The following is a 22,374-nucleotide window of genomic DNA, read 5'->3' as shown; positions in this document are numbered from 1 at the left end:
CAAAAGAAACTCCCCCCTTTTAGGGCCCCAGGCCTAACAAGCGTGAATCTGCCGCACTAAGAATAAGACCCCGCAGCCCCACCACCTTGGACGTTCCAACGTCACAACAACCATCATATCACCAAGTGCATCATCACCAAGCTGCATCATCACCAAGCTGTCATTTGTCACCAAGTTGCACCGTCATCCAGGAGAAAAAAAGCTGCCATCTTCACCGGCAGAGATTCTTCTTCATCACGACCAAGTCAGAGAAAGAAGAAGATAAGAAGAAAAATGTCTACCAAACGCATCGCCAAGGTAACCTCTCCCCTCGCCCCCCCCCCCCCCTTCCCTTGTCAATTTCTTCTTTCCTTTTTCCCACCTTACCCTCTTCCTTCATCTGATGATCACATAACAAAACTCTCTCATGACCAAAAAAAAACCCCCCAAAAAAAAACAGGAATTCTCCGAGCTCTCCACCTCTCCACCGGAAGGCTACACCATCTCCCTAGCCCCGTCCGAGACCCTACACACATGGCACCTGACGCTCCGACCGCCGACGACGACGCCCTTCCACCCGGGCATCTTCGGCATCGTCCTCTCCCTCCCTGTTGACTACCCTTTCAAGCCGCCCATCGTCAAGTTCGTCACGCGCATCTACCACCCCAACGTGACCAACGACAGCCTGGGAAACGTCTGCCTGGCCATACTGAAACCAGAGAACTGGAAGCCCAGCACAAAGATTGCCGCCGTGCTCGACAGCATCCGCAACCTCCTCGTCGAACCTCAGCCCGACGACCCCCTAGAGGAGCGCATCGCTCACGAGTACAGGGCTGATAGGGAAGGGTGGGAGGCCAATGTTGCTACTTACGTTGAAAAATATGCTTCCAAGGAGCCAGAATTTCCGCCCGCATAGCTTTCTTGAAGATTCGTTATTCTTTTGACAACTATATTCTTCTCCCCCCCACATCTTTTCTATCTTTCCCTATTACCTCTTATTTGTTACCATCCTGTTGCTATACATTGCCTTTCCTGTGCCCCAGCCTATGGTAGAAGAAGAAGGAGTGCTTTATAAATCCTCTATAAATAGTTGTGCAATTTCATGTTCGTCACTGTGAAATTTCGAAGAGGAAAAGAAAGAATCGGACCAAGTCTGACTAGTTTCAGAGCCAATGTTTGATATTTTACAGCTAAATAGTATTACATCCTGCTCGTACACACAGTAATGTCGAGTTACAACTACACCCGTAGTCAAGCACACAAGTCAAGTGACATGTCTATTCATTTTATTCTATCCTACCCACCTCTAGAGAGTAGAGAAGAAGAAAAGGGCAAAGATAACTAGGCAGCAAGAAAAGAAGACGGACAGCAAAAGAGTTGGGGGGGAAATGAAAACAGCCGTGGGCAGATCATTGTGAGTGCAGCCGTAACCATCATTAAACCCTCCCCGAGACGAAAAGGGAAGATGAAAGGTCTCGAGAGGGAAAGAGAAATAAAAGAAAAGGGAAAAGTAAGAACCAAGATAGAATAAGACGGGTGTCGTGTGTCGACTGTCTAGTGTAAGAAAAAGAAAAAGGTGTGAGATGAAAAGGGGAAGAAAAAGTGACACATTTGTCAGATGAAGGGCGATGATGCGTAGAGAAAATAAAATAAGGAAGACAAAACATCGCCATGCTAATGCAATATGCCAGAAACATACAAAAGTGTAAAGGAGAGAGAAGAAAAGAAAATACAAGATCCATCGGGCAGGTCTCTGTTCCTGCAACCTCCTATTCTTGCTGCCAAAACGCCGGAATTCGTTTGCCTGTACTGTGTCTTGTTGTATTCTACCCTGTTCGGTATGTGAACAAGACATGAGACCTTCTGGAGCCTCTTGCAGATGTGGTCAAGAGACAAATGTGAGAGCCGCCTTTAACGTTATTGTCGAGGAAAATTGAGCAGACGGCACAAGTAGATCAACAAAACCACACGCACTACTCTGCAGGTCGTACAAGATCCTACTTCTTACGGCCAAACAAGCCCTTACCCTCACCGCCACCACTGCTGGCTCCCTGCCCCTGCCCCAATTTCTGCTGTTGAGCCTCCTCGCGTCGAGCCTGTCGACGCTCATCGATGGCCCCCTGGCTGAGGTGGCCGAAGCCGTTGCGTCGGCGGAAGCATGTATCCAACAGCGCGTTGGCATCCAGCATCTTGCGAGGCATCGACTGCACCACGCCAAACATCTCCATAGGATCAGACACCGACAGGATCTCGGACTCGCCGCTCTTGAAGATGGCCAGCGCGATGCGGAACAGCGTCTTGGATCCTTCGTAGAAGAAGACGTCCCAGACACGCAGCGTCGTCTCGATCGGCAGCGTGCCGATGAAACAGCTCATGAACCACGCCGTCATGCACATGGTGATGGGGGGCAGCCTCTCCGTCGTCAACGTCGTCTGGTCCTTGCGTCGCCCCAGCTTCGGTCGTCGCAGGGACCGGCCCGTCGACGGCCGCGCTGCGCCCCCGTTGGGCTGGGCCTCCAGCTCCCCACCTATTCTGTCCCACACCGCTGGCATCGTGTCGCGAATCTCCGTCATCAGCACGCTCAGGTCCACCCTGGAGCCCTCGAGACTGAGCTCGTGAGTCCCGGGGAGGTAGATATGCGTGACGACGTTGAGCAGCCAGAAGCACTGCTCCTCATTATCGACGAACAGGAGCAGCATGCCGGCGATGAAGTTGAGACTCTGGCAGTACCCAATGTTCTGGTTGTAGATGGAGAAGGCGAAGAGCACCCGCCGCAACGAAGAGATGATAGGCGGCTCCTCGGGCTTAGGCTGAACCGTGTCGGCCGAGTCGATGATCTTGTGGTCGCCCGCGTTGATGGATGTCGAGCCTGGCGGCCGGAAGTTGACGTTGTCGGGGAATGTGCGGTGGAGGTCCCTCTCGATGGCCTCGACGTCGATCCGCTTGGCCTTCTTCTGCAGCATCTTAGCGTACAGCCCGCCGTGCTTGGCCATGATGGCCGGTCCGCCGGCATAGTAGAACCAGGCGGCGCCTCGCCAGTCGGGTGGGATGCCCTTGCGAACAAATTTCTTGGTCTTGGCCGACGGCGACGGGAAGCGGTTGGGCTCGTCCGTCATGAGCGAGTTCTCCTTGAGGAAGGCCGTCCACTTCTTCTTCCGGCGGTCCAGGTACTCCGTGTAGCCCTTGTCCCAATCGTCGTACTGCTTACGCGAGATGTATTGCGATTCCTTCTTGAACCCGTAGCGGTCTCGTGAACCGGGCTCCTCCACCTCGACGGGCAGGTCGGGGCCTGGCGGCGGAGGGCTCGGCTGGGAGTAGCTACGGGTGGATGGCACGAAGGAGGGTTGGGGCGACGGGCCCCTGGTGTCGTCGTGATCCTGAACCGAGTCGGCGTGCGTCATCGGCGGCATGTCGTAGCCGACGGCGTCCGATGGCGAGAAGGCCTGCGGCGAGCCGTTGGGTCCTCGGTCGACACCATACGGGTGGTACTGGTGGGTGGCCGTGGTGGCCGTGGTGCCCGACGTGTCGGACCGCATCGACGAATCACGTCTCTCGGTTTCGTCTTCGTCGAATTCGTCGTCGCCATTGATGTTTCCGCCGACAGGCTTCATGGAAGAGGCCGCCAGGTGAGGCACGGAAGCGACAAATGCCGGGCTGGTGAAGATCATTTTGGATTGTCGAATCTCGGCGTCGAGCCTCGATGTCGGAAGCGGCGGCGACGCCGGACGAGCAGGGGACGGTTGTGGTACAGCTGTAACGTCGGCGGACTCCATTATAGGTTCAGTCGTTGGCCCGTCGTACGATGAGGTAGGCGGATACTGTTCCGAGGCAGCCGTTGGGGGGCGGGAATAATAGTCTGCCTCGTCGTCGGCGTCTCGGTCGGATGAACTGTTATCGAGTCGTTGGTCGTGGTTTTGGATATTGCTATCGGTTACGTCGTCGTTGTTGTTGTTGTTGTTGTCGTTGTCATTATTGTTGACGCTCCTGTCAATATTGATGTTGTTGTTGAGATTGTCGGGACTGTTGTTGCTGCTGTGGCTATTGTTGGCGTTGTGGCTGTGGCTGTGAGTCTGGTTGTGTTGGTCGTCTTCATAATGGTTTTCCCCGTCGTCGTCAAAGCCATTCTCATACATTCCCATGACATCCTCTAAACTGGGCTCCTCGACGTCGCCATCTTGGTGGGCATCGAGAGAAGTGGCAGAGCTCTCCTTGGTGAGGACGCTGCTACGTTCGGTGTAGGCTGTGCCTGGTGCAGAGCTGGCAGTTAGCTGAGATCTGAAACTGGATCTCAGCTCATCTCCGCTAGCCCAGGGGGTGGTGGCCCCACCACCAATGGTAGGTGCGGAACGCGCGCTATCCACCCTATTACCGTAGCCAAAATGAGGCCGGGTGGCGGACAGCGGAGGCCGCCCGACATTCCTCACGCGTGGCGGGCCGTTACGAGAGTCGGGAAATTCTGACGTCGTCGGCGAAAATCCGGGGGCCCATGTGGACGACGACACGTTTGACATGATTGACGGCCGTCTGGGGCGCTGCCAGGGGCTCGGGCTAGGCAGGCGGCCCGCCGGGGAGGACATGTCCATGTGAATCTCCTCGGACGGGGTGAGAGGCGGAGGCAGAGGCGGTAGGCCTGGTGAGCCAGACATATCTCCGAAGATGGGCTGCTTGAGGCTCAGCTTCCGTGGGAGGGAAAAGTTGCCGACTACGCCAGCGCCGGCACCGACTGCACCATCCCGACCCTGGAAAGTACGCACTTCGGACGACGATGACATTCCTGTCATGGGCCTCGCAGGTTCGCCAGGGAATTCGGGAAATGCCGTGGTGTCGAGGGCGGGTGTCGTTGGACGGGAACGTAGCCGAGGAGGCGGAGGACCGCCGAGGGGACCTGGGGGTGGGGGGGGGCCGTTGGGGCCGAACATGGGCGAGGACGGTGTGCTGACGGCTGGGGAGAAGGGGCCGTTGCGGGGGAGAGTGTCCCAGCGAGAATAAGACCCAGCAGCGGGCGGGATGTAGGCGAGGTCCGGAGGCCGACGTCCCATCTTGAGGGAGGGAGGCGGAGGAGGGTGACCGTGGGGGAAGGGCCGGGGCGAGCCGTCATATGTGGCGGGGGATGGCGGCAGGGCGGCCGATGGCATGGGAGCGTATGGCGGAGCGTTGGAGGCGGATCGGGGGGGGAAAGGTTGGCGAGGAGGCCTACCGGCAGTCGAAGGCGAGGGGGGTGGCTGCTCGTACTGATATGACTGTTGTGGAGGCTGATAGGGTTCATAGAAGGAGCCATCGTCGGGCTGACGAAGACTCGGCGAGGCCATGGGGCTCCGACTTTTGCTCTCGTCGACAGCCCAGTCGTTGGGAACGGCTATAGGCATCATTCCAGATTGATTCCACGAGCCCAGCGTCGACGTGCTGGGCCCGGTGGATGTTGTTTCTATCAAATTCGGGCTAGGACAGAATCAAGGCGCGCAGTTTGTCGAATATAGAGAGGTCGAGTCCGGATGTCGAAGCCGTGTTCCATCTCCCTGGGGCACAAACGGAAGAGACAGTCGATATGGATGAGAGTGTTGGCGGGTGCTTGCCAAATGTTCTGAAGTGTTTCGGTATTTGAAGGAAGGACGGGGGGTTTTTTTTTCCTTGATAAATTGGATTCCCAGCTGTCAAGGGAGCGTCTTGTTTTTGTCTAGCAAGTTTGTCGGGCCTGAGTCGTCGTTGGGCGGGTGGCCCTTGATGATCATGTGCACAGCCGTTCAAGGGAGCGGGAAAGGTGACACAAAAAGGCTTCGGAGCTAGTCTGAGTATGTGCCGAAAGGAGGAGCTTGGGTGTCGGGAAGATGCAGGTTTGCCCTCTCAATGTTTGCATAGGTCGAGTTCGGGTATTTATTGTTTGGATCGACGTTGACAGCGTCGGCCTCCTATGAAGTGAGGGGGGAAAGGGGGCGAGACGGCGGAGGTGATTTTTCTTCCTTTTTTTTTTTCGTAGAGTCGTAAAGTCGTCGTCTGGGAGAGGATATCGAGTTGATTTGCTGCAAAGCGAGAGAAAGAATGTGTGTGTGCGTTCGTCCACAGAGAGGATGGAAATGAAGGAGTAAATAGGAAACAGAGATAGAGACAGAGAAAATGAACGTATATTGCTGTGATGCGTGGAAAAGAAACCAGCGTTGGAAATGAAAGAGGACCAAAGTCAGACTACTCCTTCCGAGGTATGTCGGTATATTATTTCGTGGGGCGCTGAAGCGTTGAGAACGTGACAAGAGCGTGTGTCGCAACCGAAATGGGCCTTGGAGCCTTTGGTTGGGCCTTTGCAAGTGTCAGCGCCTGTCACAGACTCGAAGTCCAAAGAAGAGAGAGAGAAAAAAAGAAAGAAAAAAAGAAAGAAAAAAGAAAATACACTGCTGAGCACGAGTACATATGGCGACTATTGTGATTAGCTTCAGTGCAAAACTACGGAGTGACATGATACATTGCAAAAGGTATCACTTGGCGGGCAATAGGCATTGGGCAAGTTCAGGCACCAGGCACAAGAATGACGGGGGTTGAGGGGCGTCCAGGAGTACCTGTATATAGTAATAATACCTGTTAGTACCGCTACTCGTACGTACAGAGCACTGGGGGGAGGCGCTCCCAAAGAGTCAAGAGACTCTACCAGTACGGGTCACAATAAAATGCATTATATAGTACATCATACCATGTAAAGAAGTTGCGGAATCGATCAAATCAACGGGGGACGAGGGACCGTACCCGTGGCTGCCGGTAACCAAACGCACGGGACAGGCAGGGGAGCAGCGTACGGGTACAGGTATTATGACCCATGATAGTCAGACTCGGAGTACGAGTACATGCAAGGTACTGCAACCCTACATGAATGAGTATTTTTACAAAGTAATAATAGGTACGGATTACTATGATGTAGTAGCAGCATCTGCAAGTACATGAGAAGTATATTGATAGATCCATTATTACGGTATGGCTGGATGAGCAGGGGCCGAACTTATAACCAGAATTTTGCCAAAGAATTTTGGTGTTTTATACTTTGCCATTGCTCTCTCCTCCCATGTACGAGTATGTACAGACAGGTATATCTCTTCCAGTCGGGAAAGAGCGACTCAAGGCCCTCCTTCAGCCCAAAGGCCCATACAAGAAAGAAAAAAAGGAAAGAGCGAGGGAGGATTGGGCAGTGAGGGTTGAGAATTAGGATTTATCAGACTATCCATTAATACCGCATAACTGAGATTTCCATTGCATCTGTATATACGAGCATGTATTACATATAGAATCATTACTAATAAAGGTCAGATGTGCGGGTAATACGGAGTTGTGTGGAGAGCTGCACGATATTGGCTATTCATGAATCATTCCATTGTATGAGTAATCTGTACAATATGCGCATACCAATCAAATAGCCCATGTCCGTACAGCTCCTTCGACTGTCATCATCACATCTGCCAAGTCTGCAATCTGTATGCCGTACCGTACTCCATACTCGGTATATGTAGTAGCAATACTGCTCCTACTCCGTACTACTAACATCACCGGTATTACTCACCGCACAATCCCCTTCACATACCTCATCCAACGACCACTTGAATAGTGATGACATACTTTCGCAACTCTCGCGTCATACCGAGACACTTCTATGCCACTGCCTTTCCTCCGCCGTTTCAGCCGTCACCAGCTCATTCCACAAAACGTCACTGACCACGCCTCCGCGCTGGACACTGATACATGTACGCCGTATGTATCACGTCGAAGCATTTGTCCGTAACTCGCCAACATGGGATGAATTAGGTCTGAGTGATAGGGAATGAGTATTACCATCATCCCATGGTCCATGATCCGTGATACAACCGTATTCCAGCTGTCCACGTCGTATATGCACTCATCCTATCTTCCTTTTCCCGCTCGTGAATACATATGAAGCATACGAGGTGGGCAAAGGTGGAGTACATGTACAGCACATAATAACCCTTTGACCTCTTTGACCCCTCTTCCCCCCCTCCTAGAATTGAGAATTTCCCCAAAAAAACGAATGTACAGATAGAATCATTCTCGTTTCTTCTTCTGCTTCTTCTTCCTCTTGTCGTTTTGTCTCCTCCCGAGCAGACATTATCGTATCAATCACACGTCTTGCCACCATGTGAGACGGCGGATATCATCTCAGAGACAGACCAAGACGGGTTGCACGGGGGATGCATATCCTCTCCTTCTCCTTGCATGGTCTTCTCCCCTCTCTTTTATATTCTATGCTGCTCTTGCATTGCATTTTCAAAAGATCCCAATTCCACCTTTACGATACATGTATACTCGTATATGAAAAAGGACTTGAGAAATATTCAAGGAGAGATCCAAGAAAGGTAAAAACAAGGCCCTTCCGAATCTGTGGCTCCATCATCTCCCATCCCCCTGTAAAGGGTACGCACGCATGGCATGGCAAGGCACTCCATCCGGCCCGTCGTCAACTGCTAAGGTAACAACCCTGTCTGCTCAATTTCCGCGGGGCTTTTTCACCATGGTAATCATTCGTAAGGAGCGTCTTTCTTTCTCTTTCTCTTTCTTTTTCTCTTCTTTCTCCTCCGTCCCCTCTTCTTCTAGCTGTTCTTTTTGTTCTTTTTCTTGGGTGGAAACCTAGCTTCTTCCTCTCTTGTCTACTCGTGTATCGATACTCCATAGAGTTGCTCTTTCGTCAGACGCGCGGCCGTTGAAATTGCTCAAGCAAGTGATCAGCCTTCTCTTTTATGTTTGACCTACCTAGCAGGTCACATAACACACGCAGACCGTTGCACACACATAATAATACACATCTGGCTTTCTACCTTTGTAAGTGAAATAGCTATTAATATCATCATCACTTTTCCTCACTTTACAACCCCTTTGTGTGCCTCAAACATTTCAGAATCTCTGCGGAATAAGCAACAAGCTTATAACTTTCGTTTATTACCGTGGAAATGAAATTTGAAAGAGGAAAAAAAAATTCTCACCATTTCTTTGCTTTTGTTTATATTCACCCCTTGCTACTCTCCGCAGACAGATACGAGCATAAAGAGTTGACAACAAAAGGGGGTGGATAGTAGACCAATGGGGGAGAAGATAATCTCTCCCTACCCGAGACGCCTTGTGACGTAGCTGACCTGGCCCTTGTCATTGTTCACAGCGTACGAGTAATCAGCTGGCCTCCCCTCTGTAATAAGTCCAATGTCTCGGTGCGCTGGGCCGCCACCGACAAGAGCATGCGATGTGAAAAGATGCTCAGGAAGGTCATCCCGGTCGGTCCCCCCGAAATGTCAGACGTCTCACAAGGAACCTTGTAGGGATGGTAGCCAAGACTCCACGCCGGTTTTAGCCTGTAGCCTGTAGTATAGGGGTGGGGTGGCTCATGGAAGGAAGGTGGAATGAATTGAAGATGAGTCCAATGCTGTCGCCGATGGTGCGGAGTACGGCTAAAAGGTTGCACTGATGTGAAGTTGTCAGTTGAAATGGAGTCCTGAATATCTTGATAAAATACTCGTACTTGTGAGTATGCAATACCAACCATCCTATAATCTGCCCTCGTGATATCGAACTAGAGTCTACTTAGTCCAGATGCCTCTTACATGCAACATGCACCTTCCTTCTCCTAGACCTACAAGCTACGGGCTGCTAATATGGCCTCTCGCTTATTGCCGATACCCAGCCAGCCTGTGTTGCTCTCGGTCTAATCAGCCCTCCCATCTGCAGCTACCTTGCATCAAGCACATGCAGGCTGCAGCTAGACCTAGAGCCAGCCAGCCAGCCTTATGCAGAGGTGTGTGTATGTGTTTGTGTGCGCATGTTTGTGTGTGTCTGCGTTAATAGACCGCGCAATGAACCCTCTCGGTTCTCAATCCTCCAGTTTCAATATCTATTGTCCTCTTCATTGTCCCTCCATAGTCCCCCATCTACAGTACAGAATAGGCGTGCGCCTGGGATATAATGCTCCTCACCAGCCCCTCTTCCAACAATTGGCCAATCACAGCCTTCTCACATCCGGTATGGTGTAGTGGCTAACATTTCGCGCTCTCACAATCTGAGGGAAAACATTCCGCGGAGCCCAGGGTTCGATTCCCTGTACCGGAGATGGCTCTCTCTTTTTTCTCATCCCTTTTTCTCTAGATTTCTCTCTTACACTATTTTTTGCTGGATGGATAACAACAATTGCTTTCCCCTATTAATTAACCAACCCCCCCCCCCCCCCCCCCCCCCCCCCCCCCCCCCCCCCCCCCCCCCCCCCCCGGCCAAATTCTCCTCTTTCAATCCCCCTTTGTGTCCACATTAATGATCAGATACTACGGCGGGAATATGCTCTAATGAATGTCTACAAAAATAAGAGTCAAGAATAGAACAACTCAACATGTGTCCCTTCATCCCGTGCTAAACCACCCGTCCTGTCTCACGTCAGCTTCTGACTGATGGTCCATGTCAGGACAGAACGTTCCTGTGCTTGGGCCTCTTCCGAGGAAGCCTTGGTACAACTCACAATCCGAGCATGCACTCCTCGTGTAGTGCGAGGTGGAATAATGCATTCTGCACGACATTATGGTTATAAAGGCGGCTCTTTCTCCCTTGCGTTTAAGCTGCTTGGGCACGAGTCGAAGCCGATCATCTATAGGGTAAGTAAGGCGTCGTGGCCACGGTCAGCTTGATGGCAGCCAGACCAGTTGGTTCATTCTCCCTACCATCACAGACGTCTACAGTCCCCAACAAAATACAGAATGGATAGAAGCTGCTACAAGACCCACTGGTGATATAACTCACTGATCCTTTTCCTATCCCCTCAGGGTAACGTACATATATAAGACGGACGGCCCGGCATACCTCTTTTCTCCATCCTGATTCTATCACGTGACTCAGCTCCGATGACGACAGACGGTCCGCAGCACAGTGCCCTCATTCGATCTCCGGTCTACGTACTCCGCATCCCGTGCTGGAAACCTTTCTAGGCTCTGGGTCCATGATATATTGACTCCCTGTGACCGGTGCTGATGATTGGTCAGCCGTGAGATGGCGTGTCTGATAGCTTGACTCCCCTCCCTGTCCCATCTTGCTTGCTTTCCGCAGGTTCGACCAACATCCCGCTTGAGCTTGAGAGCGAGTCAGTACACCCTCCTAGGACAATACAACCTTTCACGCAGACACTTGCTCCATCGTGCCATGTACCCTGTCAGCTGCAGGTACTTTGTACGGGCATGACGCCCGCGTTGTTGGGATTGAAGCTTCTCTCTTTCCCGTCGTCTTCGCACTCCTCTTCTCCTCCCCGCTCCCTTTCACTGCCACTGCCTCCTTCCCCCCCCCCCCCTTCCCCCATCTCTTGGCCTGTGGCACGCTTCATTGTATGTTTTCTGGTCGCGCCACATCGTAGAACAAGAGGAAAAAAAGGTACATGGTTATTACGTCAGTCAACAATGAAACATCATGTACCAACTTGTTTGCAGCCTCGTAGTAATAGTAGCTCTAGCTCCGACCCTCCAACCACTCCGTAGCTCGCAGCTCCCCTCCCCTCTCTTCCTCCCTCCCTCTCCCGTTTCCCTCTTTCTTTTTCACCTGGTATTAGGCCCTTTTTTCTCTCTTCCCACACACACACGCCCATTCCTTTTCATTGTCATCAGAAGTTGGGGTCCCTTTTCCCTTCTTACCCAATCTCCGTCCTCGTTTTTTATTATCCGAGGTTGAATCTCGTCAATTGCGACCACACACACACACACACGACACCATGGTTACCCGCAAGAGAAAGCAAGAGGAGGAAGAGGAGGAAGAGGAGGAGCTCGTTTCCCTTCCTGAGGATTCTGACGCCGAAGAGGAAGAGGAGTAAGTTTTTGATATTCAAAGTTGCGTCATGTTTCCCCCTTCGACTGGGGAGTTGCCGAGTCTTGCGCCGCAATGCGCCTCCTCGTTTCTTTGCGACGCGCAACCGAAAAGTCAATTGCGCAACTGTACAGCATGTGGCTGACCATCATTCAATTTCAGGTACGTCTCAACCGGAGATGAGGAGGAAGTCTCCGAGGAAGACGAGGAAGACGCAGAGGAAGACGCAGAGGCGCAAGATGACGATGAAGACGATGAGGACGAGGAAGAGGGCGCCGATGGCAAGAAGGATGGCGCCAACGGAGCCAAGGGTAAGTTTATTCTCTCTCTTCCCGCCCAGCACACATGCATCGAACGTCCTGAAACCATCTCTCTGACTCTTGCCGTGTCTAATCAGAAGACGCACCTCCCGCCAAGAAGCGCAAAACCGCCGATGCGCCCGAGGATGCCACTAACGGCGATGCCACGGCCGAGAAGGACGCTGAGGCCGATGGTGACAAGGACGAGGATGCTTCCGCCGAAGAGACCAAGGACGTCAAGGACAAGGACGTCAAGGCTCCTGCTGCTGAGAAGCCTGCCGAAGCTGAGGCTGATGGTGAGACTGAAAGGGAGCCTGCTACCGCCGAGGTCTAGGTCGACGACTTTGTTTGTCACGGCTGCGGGTTCTTTCGGCAATGTGACTTGTATGCTGGTCTGTCTTTCATGGATATATCATGGACTGAGTAGATGAATGAATCGAAAGGAAATGTGATATCTGCCAATGTGTCAAGATATGTGCGCGTGCAGGAGGGAAGAGCTGCAAAGCCCTCCCACCCGGTATTGCATGCTTCCCCTCGATGACGGTTGGCCTCGGGCATACATGCTTCACATGCTTTTACCCAAGCTGCGTCTTTTTCTTCTTCCTCCTTCTTTTTTCCCCCGTCATCTTGCTGTTTTGGTAAGTATGACAATTCCAGAATGATCGGTAACTGCTAGCTCGTCGTCATACCAGAACTTGGACCCCCCCCCTCATTAATTGGGGCGTATCCACCCGTAGCATGTCATACGAGTACTCTATGTATGTGCGAGCACATGCTTGCCCATGCTGCAGATGATTCTTGCAGGAGGGTTCTCGGAACATCGGTGGTATGCTGTATATATAGAGTTTCTGTACACATATCTAATATCCAACGGAGCACATCTTTGCTTCTCCCAATGCCTTGTAACCTGTAATACCTACTACTTGGTAGGCACCAGTAGCACTCTCTATATCAAGACTCGCACATCCTGCCGGTCATTGCCAGAACAAGAACACGAGTGTAAACATCCTCATGCGGCTCAACAAAGCCTACGAGTAAGAAGTCAGGATGTAAGCAATCGATTCTCTATGCATCTCTCAGGATTCTCCAATCGTTGTAAACATGACCGGTACCAACTAATACTCGTACGACCATCTAAGACTACATGTCGTCTAGTACTTGTACAGGTAGAATGGCAGGTGGGATTATCCACAGAAAACCTCCCCTCCCTTCTCGTCCCCTCTCTTTTCGTCGTGTAGAGGTAATTAGCCTAAAAAGCCCCGCCCTGCCCGCTTTGCTCGTCCCACGGAAATTGCCAATTGGTGGACGAGATACGTGGGGAAGGAACCAGGTTGGACCTTCCCTCAGTCGCGTCACAGCTATAAGACGAGGGGCAATTGTCGAGATTGGGAGAAAAACTATCCTCGCACTTCTCTTTTCTTCTCAGCAACACTCTTCTTCCTCTTCTTCCTCTCATATACAGAGACCATCCATAGAAACAGCCTTTCTCGAAGAACCGAGACGAACTTTACAATGACCAACTACACCAGGTGAGTAGTAGCGGCAGTAACAACAGCGTCCCGCCCATATCAAAACATCACACCACACCACACCACACCACACCACACATACTAACTTACCCCATCGCATCACCAGCCTCAAGTACACCCTCAACACGGGCGACAAGATCCCCGCCGTCGGTCTGGGAACATGGCAGTCTAAGCCCGAAGAGGTCACGGCCGCCGTCAAGGCCGCCCTCCTCGCCGGTTACCGTCACATCGACACGGCCTTGGCCTATGGCAACGAGAAGGCCGTGGGCGACGGCATCAAGCAGTCGGGCGTACCCCGCTCCGAGATCTGGCTCACCACCAAGCTCGACAACCCGTGGCACAAGCGCGTCGAGGAGGGTATCGCCTCCAGCCTGAAGGACCTCCAGACCGACTACGTCGACCTATACCTCATGCACTGGCCTAGCTCGACTGACCCCACCGACCTCAAGAAGCACTACCCCGACTGGGACTTCCGCGACACCTGGCGCGAGATGCAGAAGCTCGTCGGCACCGGCAAAGTGCGCAACATTGGTGTCTCCAACTTTAGCATTGGCAACATTGATAAGCTGCTGGCCAGCCCTGACACCAAGGTATGCCACCTACCACCTCTCCACCGCCTCCCGTATCATACATACCTGCACAGAAGACTGACATGAAGACGGAAAAAAAAACAGATCACCCCCGCCGTCAACCAGATTGAGCTCCACCCCTGCAACCCCTCTCCCAAGCTAGTCGCCCACCTCAAGGAGAAGGGCATCCACGCGACGGGATACTCGTGCCTGGGATCCACCGACTCCCCTCTCTATAAGAATGAAAAGCTCCTCAAGATTGCTGAGGCCAAGGGCAAGACACCCCAGCAGGTCCTCCTCATCTGGGGTCTCAAGAAGGGCTGGAGTGTCATCCCCAAGAGTGTGACGCCGTCGCGCATCGAGGCTAACTTTGCCCTCGACGGATGGGACTTGACGGATGACGAGGTCGCTCAGATCGATTCCATCCCCGAGCGCTTCAAGGTGTGCGGTGACAAATGGCTTCCGGTGCAGGTATTTTTCGGTGACGACGAGTAAATTAGGACTGTAGAGTCACCCTGTCGTTTTTAATAGAAGTGAAAAAAAAAATAGAAATAGAAATAAAAAAAATGAAGAAAAAAAAAGCCGATCGAGCCTAGGGGGCAACCCTTGATATATCCATATATAAAGGCAATCCTTGTGTATGTGGTATCATTTGACAAGTAGCAACGCTTAGAACGCCAGGGTGACACCTACCCCTCGTCCTTCCCAGCATCACAACTTCTCATCAGTTGGTGACGGCCCCATTTCGAGGTCGTCAACCAACTCGGCTCCCTCCTCGGCCACGATAGCAGCAACATGACGTCGTATGCTGGCAGCCAGGACCTCGGCCTCATCATCATCCAGCTCCTGGCGGGTACCCCTCCCAAACATGGTGAAGCTCTCGCTCATCCTGCCACGGGCACGTATATCCGGCCTAGGGATGAGATGGTAGTGGACATGGGGCACGACCTGGGCTGCGGCGGCGCCGTTGTTCTGCAGCACGTTCCAGTCGGCCACGCCGGTTGCACGCTTCAGCGCGGCGGATAGCAGGCGCGCGGCCGCGCCCAGCCTGCGCGACTCGGCGGGCGTGGTGTCGGTCAGGCGGGTGCGGTGGGCGCGCGGGCAGAGAAGGAGGTGTCCTCTACTCAGGGGCATGATGTCCAGGAAGGAAATGAGCGACGGGGTGGACAGAACGACGAAGGAGGACGGCGTCGTCGTCGTGGGAGGTGGTATGTTGGACGGTGGGCAGCCGGGCGTGAAGGGCGCATGGGATGCAGCTATCAAGCAGAACGGACATGTGGGTTCTGGGTAGCTCATTGCTGCTTTTCTTCTTCTTTTGGGGAGACGGTGATGGACGCGTTCTCGTATTCATACATGGAAAAGCGGTGGGTGATGACAAAGGATCAAATTGATGAGACTGGAAGGTTGGGGTCGTTCTTCCCGAGGTTCTGGGGATGGAAGGGACCCACCATATTCGGGTTTAACACCAACAAGGGTTATTAGATCCTAGGTTATTATTAAGAGTACAGAGGATATGCGCTTTCATCGACATGTATGTCTTTGCAATCATCTGCGACATGACGTGTCAGGGCCGAATCTGATGGTAGTCGAGATTGAGGACATCGATCAAAGGTCAGTACGGGCATTTCTCAAGGCTAGGATGAATTATCATGATGAGACCAGGGATGTCATGCACAAAAGAGAAAAAAGCAGGTCGGAAGGGTTGCATTGTGATGCTAGAGTGTTTTCCTTATAACCCGAAGTATTACATCTCATGTGTTCTCCTCAGTGTATGCGTCTACATTTTCGAGTTTCTCAACCCGATGAGGAGAATAAGGCGAGGAAATGTCGATTTGGACGACAAAACTAAGACGCCTTCACACGTTGGGCCCAGTTGGCAGCGGCTTATGGTTGATGATGAATAGACGAGCGCGGTGTGGACGAAAAGGCGGCGCCTCTCCACTTCCCCCGCTTTATCGTGCCAAGTTACGACTGGACGTTTCTCTCGGGCATTCAAGTTGTCAAGTTGGGCCTTGAGCTTTTACTTTACGACTCTAATTTTTCCATGCCTGGTAGTAGTGGACATATACGCCATAAGAGAGTGAGACACGCACGCACACATACACGCACACACACACACACACACAGAGAGAGAGAGAGAGAGAGAGAGAGAGAGAGAGAGAGAGAAAGATTTACATTGCATGAGACCAGACTACATGATGGAACCGGCTTACCTCAGGAGGAATATCAATCAGGGTACGTACGACATTGAGTCAGTCAAGGCCGTCTTCGACGACAGCTTCATCGCCCACGTATCGTACGTGGACAATGGTCTGCCAGCATGCATGCCCATGATTGCCCTGGTGAGCGAGGAGGATGGAGGGTCAGGGGAATGCGTCATCCATCTCCACGGTCATCCGAGAACTCGGATTGTCGAGCTAGTACGGGAATCAAGTCGAGAGGACCGGCAGCCAAGTGATCCTGTCAGGGTGTGCATAACCGCCACAAAAGGTAAGCCGATGCATGCCTGCCCGCCCCTCAACCAGGCTACCCAAGACGGGAAAATGGGTGTCTTGCTAACGCTATCGGACGCTCTCAACCTCAAAAGTGGACGGCCTGGTCCTATCGTCTGCACCGAACGGTCACTCACTCAACTACCGCTCCGCCACCATCCACGGAACCTGCTCGGCCGTCCTAGACAAGGCCGTCAAGCGCCGGGTGATGCGCGACGTGACCAACCACATCGTCGCCAACCGCTGGGAGGAGGTCAACCCGGTGGCCTCCTTCCAGGTGAGCCTCGTGTACGTGGTGCGCGTGCGCATAGACAGCATGTCGGTCAAGTCTAGGACGGGACCGCCGGGGATACAGCCCAGGAACGAGGAGGCCGACGGCCCGGACGTGGAGCCCAAGGCTTGGGCCGGCGTCGTCCCCGTGTGGGAGCAGCTGGGCTCGCCCGTCGATAGCAGACTCACCCCGGGCGCTGAGGTGTCGGATAACCTGGCCGGCTACATCCGGGACAGGAATGCGAGGATGAAGGAGTATGCCGAGAGAGTGTCGCAGCCTGATTCGGGGTGAAAATGGTAGTCAGTCTTGGGCAGAAGAGAAAAAAAAGAAAATTTACGAAATAGAGATGAATGCACTTGAGCCATGGATTCTGCTCCCTCCGCTTGAACCCCACACAACCGCAGATCCTGTTCCCCTCCCTCCCCCCGGGATGCCACCAGTTCAGGTCAATGTTACAGTGTTTCAAGATCTTGACTCTTATCTTGTCTTGCTCATATGTACTCTATATAACGTACGACATCGCATCGCCATCACATCCACATCCACCGAAGACCATGCATTCACCGAGGAGGGAATAGCGACAGAAAAAAAAAAAGAGAAGAAAAAGAGCATTCTCCGTAGAAAAGAACATAGGACCGACCTATTCATTACCCGAGGGGTATTCACTCCCTCAACGCTGATTTGTGCCGAGGTTTAAGAAAGGGCCTCTGAGAGAAGGGGACCCTTGCCACACACCCCCCCCTGGACCCAGGAAATCGGACAGGCCTGGTTTTATGGCCGATCCGCCGCACGCTTGGTCGAAGCTGGCTGCATGAGCCGCATGTCAAGTGCAAGTTACACAAATTAGCGCGGGGGAGAAGTGGCCAACGGGGTGAGGACCGGTTCATGTTTTTCTTCTATCTATTTCCCGCTTCAAGTAGTCTCCTGATGTATAAGTACGGAGTAATCAATATTACGGAGGGGAGGAGAAATGGCATGAGGTCCTCGGTGGATTGGTGGTGTGTCCACCTCCACATGATAAAGTCTTGTTCAGTTTCCTGAACCTGTTCCTATGACGTTGAGCACTGTGTTGGAAGGAAAGTTCCGTTTCGATTGTCCCACAAAATAATAATGTAATGAACCAAAATGATTTTCCTACTCTATAAGATAAAGATATCCCTAAAGCAACGCTCATGCGCAGACCAGACCAATATATGTCTTCCCCCCTCCCCGCCACCCCCCCGGCCCCCGGCATCATGAATGTTGAGCCATTGTTCCCAGTACTTTTGTTGTGTATCATCATTTTCATCGTAGAATATCATGGCAGAGTTGAAGCAGAGAAGCAAAGCGAATAGAATTCTCCCCTTCCAAACTCAAGATCTATTGCTGTTGCTGCTGTTGCTGTTATTGCTGGTGCCATTGGCACTGGATGGAGCGCGACCACGATTCTTGGTGAGGAGAGTCACCAGGTTATCGACTAGCTGGAGCTCATGAGAGGAAGCAAAATGACAGGCATCGTTTCGCGAAAGAGGAAAGTTGGAGGAGGAGGATGAGGTGGTGGTGGTGGTGGTGCCGTTGCTCGTGGCGCTGGTAGTAGACCCACCACCACCCCCAGCGGCGGTGGATCCAGGCGAGGACACGCTGCCTTCGTCTGTGACGCTGTTGCTGGAGGGGGGGGGGGTCGAGATCTGCTGGCCCTGACCGGCCATGGTGGCGATGGGAGGCAGGAGTGGCCTTGTTTTGGTGGCGGGCCTGCCGGTGCTACCTGGTGATGGACGAGACGTGGGATCGGGACGGGCTGTCCGTCTACGGGACGAGGATCTGGTGTTGTATCTTCTTGCTGATTTGCGAGCTGTCCTTGGATGTCAGGACGCTCTTCTCAACGGTTCATGGGAGAAAAGAAGAAGAAAGGGGGCAGAGCGAGGGGAGGGAAAAGAAGAAGAAGAAGGAGAAGGAGAAGAAGACAAAGAAAGGTGAGTGGAAAACATACGCTTGTCGTGTTGACCCGCGTCCGGGGGAAGTAACGTCGGCGGAGGTCGGGTAGACATGGTATATTAAAAAAAGGATACAAGGTAAAATATGATGTGTGCCGAGCTTTGACGAGTAGGGTATTGTGCGATTCAATTAAACAAAAGGTGCTCCTATTACCCCTTTGAGTTCCCTTCTCCGGGATATGGATCTGGAAACCGGGGTTGGTGGCCGAAGAGGTGTGTGTGTGTGACTGTGTGGCTGTATGACCGTGTGTCGGACGACCGAGGTTCGCACGCACATGCGTAAGGAAGAGGAAGCAGGCTTTGCTCAGCGATGAATGCACGAATGCGATATAATATTGCAGATGGTGATATGGTATACACACTCTCTCACACACGCATGTACGCCGTTGTGGACAAGTCAAGACAACCTCTGTCTTTTTTTTTTCTTCTTCTCGTATTTTTTTCTAGGAGGGAAGCACTTAGGTATATATATATATATATATGTATGTATATTGTCTCCATATCACGGCCACGTTACAGAGACGGGCGCATCCCACTCTCATTCGTCTTTTCTCCTCCTCTTCCTTGGACTACTGCTGTTCTGATCATCGCATCATCCCTTGGTCCTGACTGGTTCTCGTCAGGTGCAAGGGAGTCGCTAGAGAGGAGAAGAAGAAAAAAATAAACACGTACGAAAAATTGTCCGTGTGGTTTTTGCACAGACATGAATGCCGGTGCCCGAAACGACACATATCCCGGGGGGGTGTGTGCATGCAAGTAGCTTTGTCTCTGTCCTCTTAGTAGTCGTGTAGCTCAATGATTACACTCCGTACCCGTATAGTAACAATTCCACTGTTCTACGTAAGAGAGAAGAGTCGGAGAGACAAGACAGAGAGAGGGAGAGAGAGGGAGAGAGAGAAATGACACAACAATCCCACGTTTCATCAGGGGGGCGTGGTCACCGAAACGGTGTGGGTGCGGCCGGACGATCAAGGGCCGGCGTTTGAGCCTTGTATCGCCGTAAGCGACATTCTGCAGCGCTTCTGGGCGGCGGGATAGGAGAAGGAGGGGCAGACAGATATTGAATAGTAAGTACGGAGTTCGTAGTCAGGGTAAGTATTGACGACGATTACTCTTGAGTTACCTACTATTACTATTACTGTTCATATATGTTTTCCTACTTTCATTCTTTTTGATGGCTATTCTACTTTCAATAGGTAGAAACCCTGCCGGTGATCAGTCCTATTCGCGCTCGGAAAGTTGTGAAGAAGTGAACAAGTAGTTGCATGCTGCAACTCTCCTTCTGTAGAGGAGACGACGGAATAGAAAACTCTCAATGATACGAGTAATACTCCATAAGAGGCTTAACAGGAGAAACAATTCCAATCCAGTGGAACATCTAGTTTTCACCCCCCCCCCCCCCCCCCTCCTTCTCTTCCGTCACCGAGATCCTTCAATGAAGTAACCGTAACCATTCACGAGCACGTGTATAGTGTATAGTCTAATACTATAGAGTACTACCATATAGGAGTGAGATACTGTACTCTATGATATCTTGCCCCTTTCTGTGTGATACTATAATATATGATATCTCGTCCCTTTCTGTGTACTGGCACGTGACTACGAGAAAAAGCCTGACGGATAAATATTTGTCCAGTGCCGACGAGGGGCAGAACAACCCCAAAGAGGCAGTTCTTCTCTTCATCAAATGAAACTTCACATTTACTCATTTGTCCATCCGGCAATGACTTTTAGCCCTCGTTACCCAACCTATCCCCTAATACCTTCCTGAAGTAGCTAAGCTCACCCTCGATGTCGCCTGGTAACACATTCATCGCCTAAAGTTCGTGAAAGGCACTGATAGTACTTTGCAGATTGGAACTATAGAGTCCGCGAGTCTAGCAAGGCCCTGGTGGAGAAGGATGGCGGACACCAGATATCTCTTCACAAGAATCCTCAAGCGAGACTACCTATGCCTATGACTACGGTCGACTTGGATAAGCTTGGCAAGATTGCCATCCCAACCGACAGTTAGCTACTAGTAGGAATTCCCACCTCTTAGATCTTCCTCCTTCTCTGATGGGATCTGAAGACGCCATCTGCTCGTTATTACTAATATCACCTTTCATCCCTCGACCCGCGTCACCCGCTTGAAATTTGTTTTATTAAACCCCCCCCGGAAAATCTTGGGAGGAATTAGGATAACCATACTTGTATGGAATATAGCACTCGTAGGATGAATTAGTCACTATTTGATACGTACACACGCCTGATCTACCATGTTGCATGTCGCATAGAAACTGCGAGTTTCGGGCAGACTGCGGGGTAACATCAGACAAACTTGGGACACAGAACTCATATTCATATCTTTCAACCCCCTTTCTCTGCCTTTTTCTTTCCCTGTTTCTCTTCTCACTCTTCTCCACAATACATATACAGATTAGCTGTAGAAAAAATGAATAAGCGGTGGCTGATGAGAAATCCCCATCAGATGTGGCGGTCCGGCCTCATCGGACACATGCCGTCGGCCGACGATTTCACATGGAAGGAGTCATGTAATGCGCTGTACAGCTTACACTCGCCCCAGCTTACACCCACCACGAGAGAAAACAAATCACTAGTCTTCGGAGATTCTCCTCCTCTACCTAAGGAACGGGGTATCGCGCATTGTCCTGGCATGGCGCCCATCTAGGGACATGTATGCAGGTATTAGACCGTAGCGGTCCGCTTGTTCCCCGCTTGCACCCGCCTTGTAACCAGACGACTGGCTACGGATACGTTATGTTAGCCGCTGCGAGGGGGTTGCTGCATGGTGGATACACGTGTTGTATGCAAATTATGCTTCTAGGGATCGCCTCAAGGGATCGCCGCATGGGATCACAGCATATGGGATTTGGAAAGTATCGCCGATTTAAAAAGGGCTGTGGTTGTACGTATACCAAGGTACAGATCTGTATCATCAGTCCCACGCTGAAGCAAGCGGGTTCTTACACACCGAGTTGGAGCCAGCTCGAAACATGACGTCATTCTATGCCTTGCCAGCATATGACCTTCGCTAGCATATTCAAAGGTGAAGTAACCAATCACATAGTAGAAAGAATCATCAATCTCTTCCCAGGCGAAATATGATCTGAATAGCTGCTTAACCTTCGATGTGCTTCCTGCTGACCACAGCACACGATGACCCGTAGACATGAATATAGTGGTCTCTACCTACTAGTACGTCCTAGGTCGATGCGTGTGTATGTCTGGTTGCTGGATCCTCGAAAAGGAAGGAAATTTATCTATGAGGCTATCTACAGATTACCGATGCGAGAGTCGCAGCAGCCTCTGTCTGCTTAGTCATACAATCCTGGGCGCCACAAAGCGACAAGTACAGGGTAGGTTAGACAGATGTCATATCATTCACCGCCTTTCCCTGACGTAGAATTCTGCCGTGATAGAAAAAAAAGGAACCGCCTCGTTTGATCGCCAT

The 22,374-nt window shown here is 51.8% G+C and overlaps 7 protein-coding genes across 7 annotated transcripts; 4 read left to right on the top strand and 3 right to left on the bottom strand.

Moving 5' to 3' along the window:
• Positions 1-406: 406 nt before the first annotated feature.
• GMORB2_7272 (ubiquitin-conjugating enzyme E2 D) lies at positions 407-895 on the top strand (the record flags this gene model as incomplete). The annotated part of the gene is made up of 1 exon (XM_035469237.1): positions 407-895. One exon carries the CDS (start codon positions 407-409, stop codon positions 893-895), a length of 489 nt encoding a protein of 162 aa, XP_035320932.1.
• A 1,081-nt stretch (positions 896-1,976) lies between these two features.
• GMORB2_7271 (TBC1 domain family member 6) lies at positions 1,977-5,345 on the bottom strand (the record flags this gene model as incomplete). Its single annotated transcript, XM_035469236.1, has 1 exon — positions 1,977-5,345. The coding sequence occupies one exon, from the start codon at positions 5,343-5,345 to the stop codon at positions 1,977-1,979; it is 3,369 nt and encodes a 1,122-aa protein (XP_035320931.1).
• A 6,052-nt stretch (positions 5,346-11,397) lies between these two features.
• Positions 11,398-12,420, top strand: GMORB2_7270 (uncharacterized protein; the record flags this gene model as incomplete). Its single annotated transcript, XM_035469235.1, has 4 exons — positions 11,398-11,461; positions 11,781-11,790; positions 11,950-12,098; positions 12,185-12,420. The coding sequence occupies 4 exons, from the start codon at positions 11,398-11,400 to the stop codon at positions 12,418-12,420; spliced, it is 459 nt and encodes a 152-aa protein (XP_035320930.1).
• A 1,178-nt stretch (positions 12,421-13,598) lies between these two features.
• GMORB2_7269 (glycerol 2-dehydrogenase (NADP+)) lies at positions 13,599-14,679 on the top strand (the record flags this gene model as incomplete). The annotated part of the gene is made up of 3 exons (XM_035469234.1): positions 13,599-13,615; positions 13,722-14,205; positions 14,290-14,679. The coding sequence occupies 3 exons, from the start codon at positions 13,599-13,601 to the stop codon at positions 14,677-14,679; spliced, it is 891 nt and encodes a 296-aa protein (XP_035320929.1).
• A 216-nt stretch (positions 14,680-14,895) lies between these two features.
• Positions 14,896-15,480, bottom strand: GMORB2_7268 (HIT domain; the record flags this gene model as incomplete). Its single annotated transcript, XM_035469233.1, has 1 exon — positions 14,896-15,480. One exon carries the CDS (start codon positions 15,478-15,480, stop codon positions 14,896-14,898), a length of 585 nt encoding a protein of 194 aa, XP_035320928.1.
• A 748-nt stretch (positions 15,481-16,228) lies between these two features.
• GMORB2_7267 (uncharacterized protein) lies at positions 16,229-17,238 on the top strand (the record flags this gene model as incomplete). The annotated part of the gene is made up of 3 exons (XM_035469232.1): positions 16,229-16,235; positions 16,375-16,674; positions 16,772-17,238. The coding sequence occupies 3 exons, from the start codon at positions 16,229-16,231 to the stop codon at positions 17,236-17,238; spliced, it is 774 nt and encodes a 257-aa protein (XP_035320927.1).
• A 1,061-nt stretch (positions 17,239-18,299) lies between these two features.
• Positions 18,300-18,974, bottom strand: GMORB2_7266 (uncharacterized protein; the record flags this gene model as incomplete). Its single annotated transcript, XM_035469231.1, has 2 exons — positions 18,300-18,577; positions 18,917-18,974. The coding sequence occupies 2 exons, from the start codon at positions 18,972-18,974 to the stop codon at positions 18,300-18,302; spliced, it is 336 nt and encodes a 111-aa protein (XP_035320926.1).
• Between the last annotated feature and the right edge of the window lie 3,400 nt (positions 18,975-22,374).

Source organism: Geosmithia morbida, assembly GCF_012550715.1.
Source record: "Geosmithia morbida isolate 1262 chromosome Unknown scaffold_8, whole genome shotgun sequence".
Lineage (NCBI taxonomy): Eukaryota > Fungi > Ascomycota > Sordariomycetes > Hypocreales > Bionectriaceae > Geosmithia > Geosmithia morbida.
Note: the sequence above shows the minus strand (reverse complement) of the source record. Positions and strands in the feature narration are given on the sequence as shown.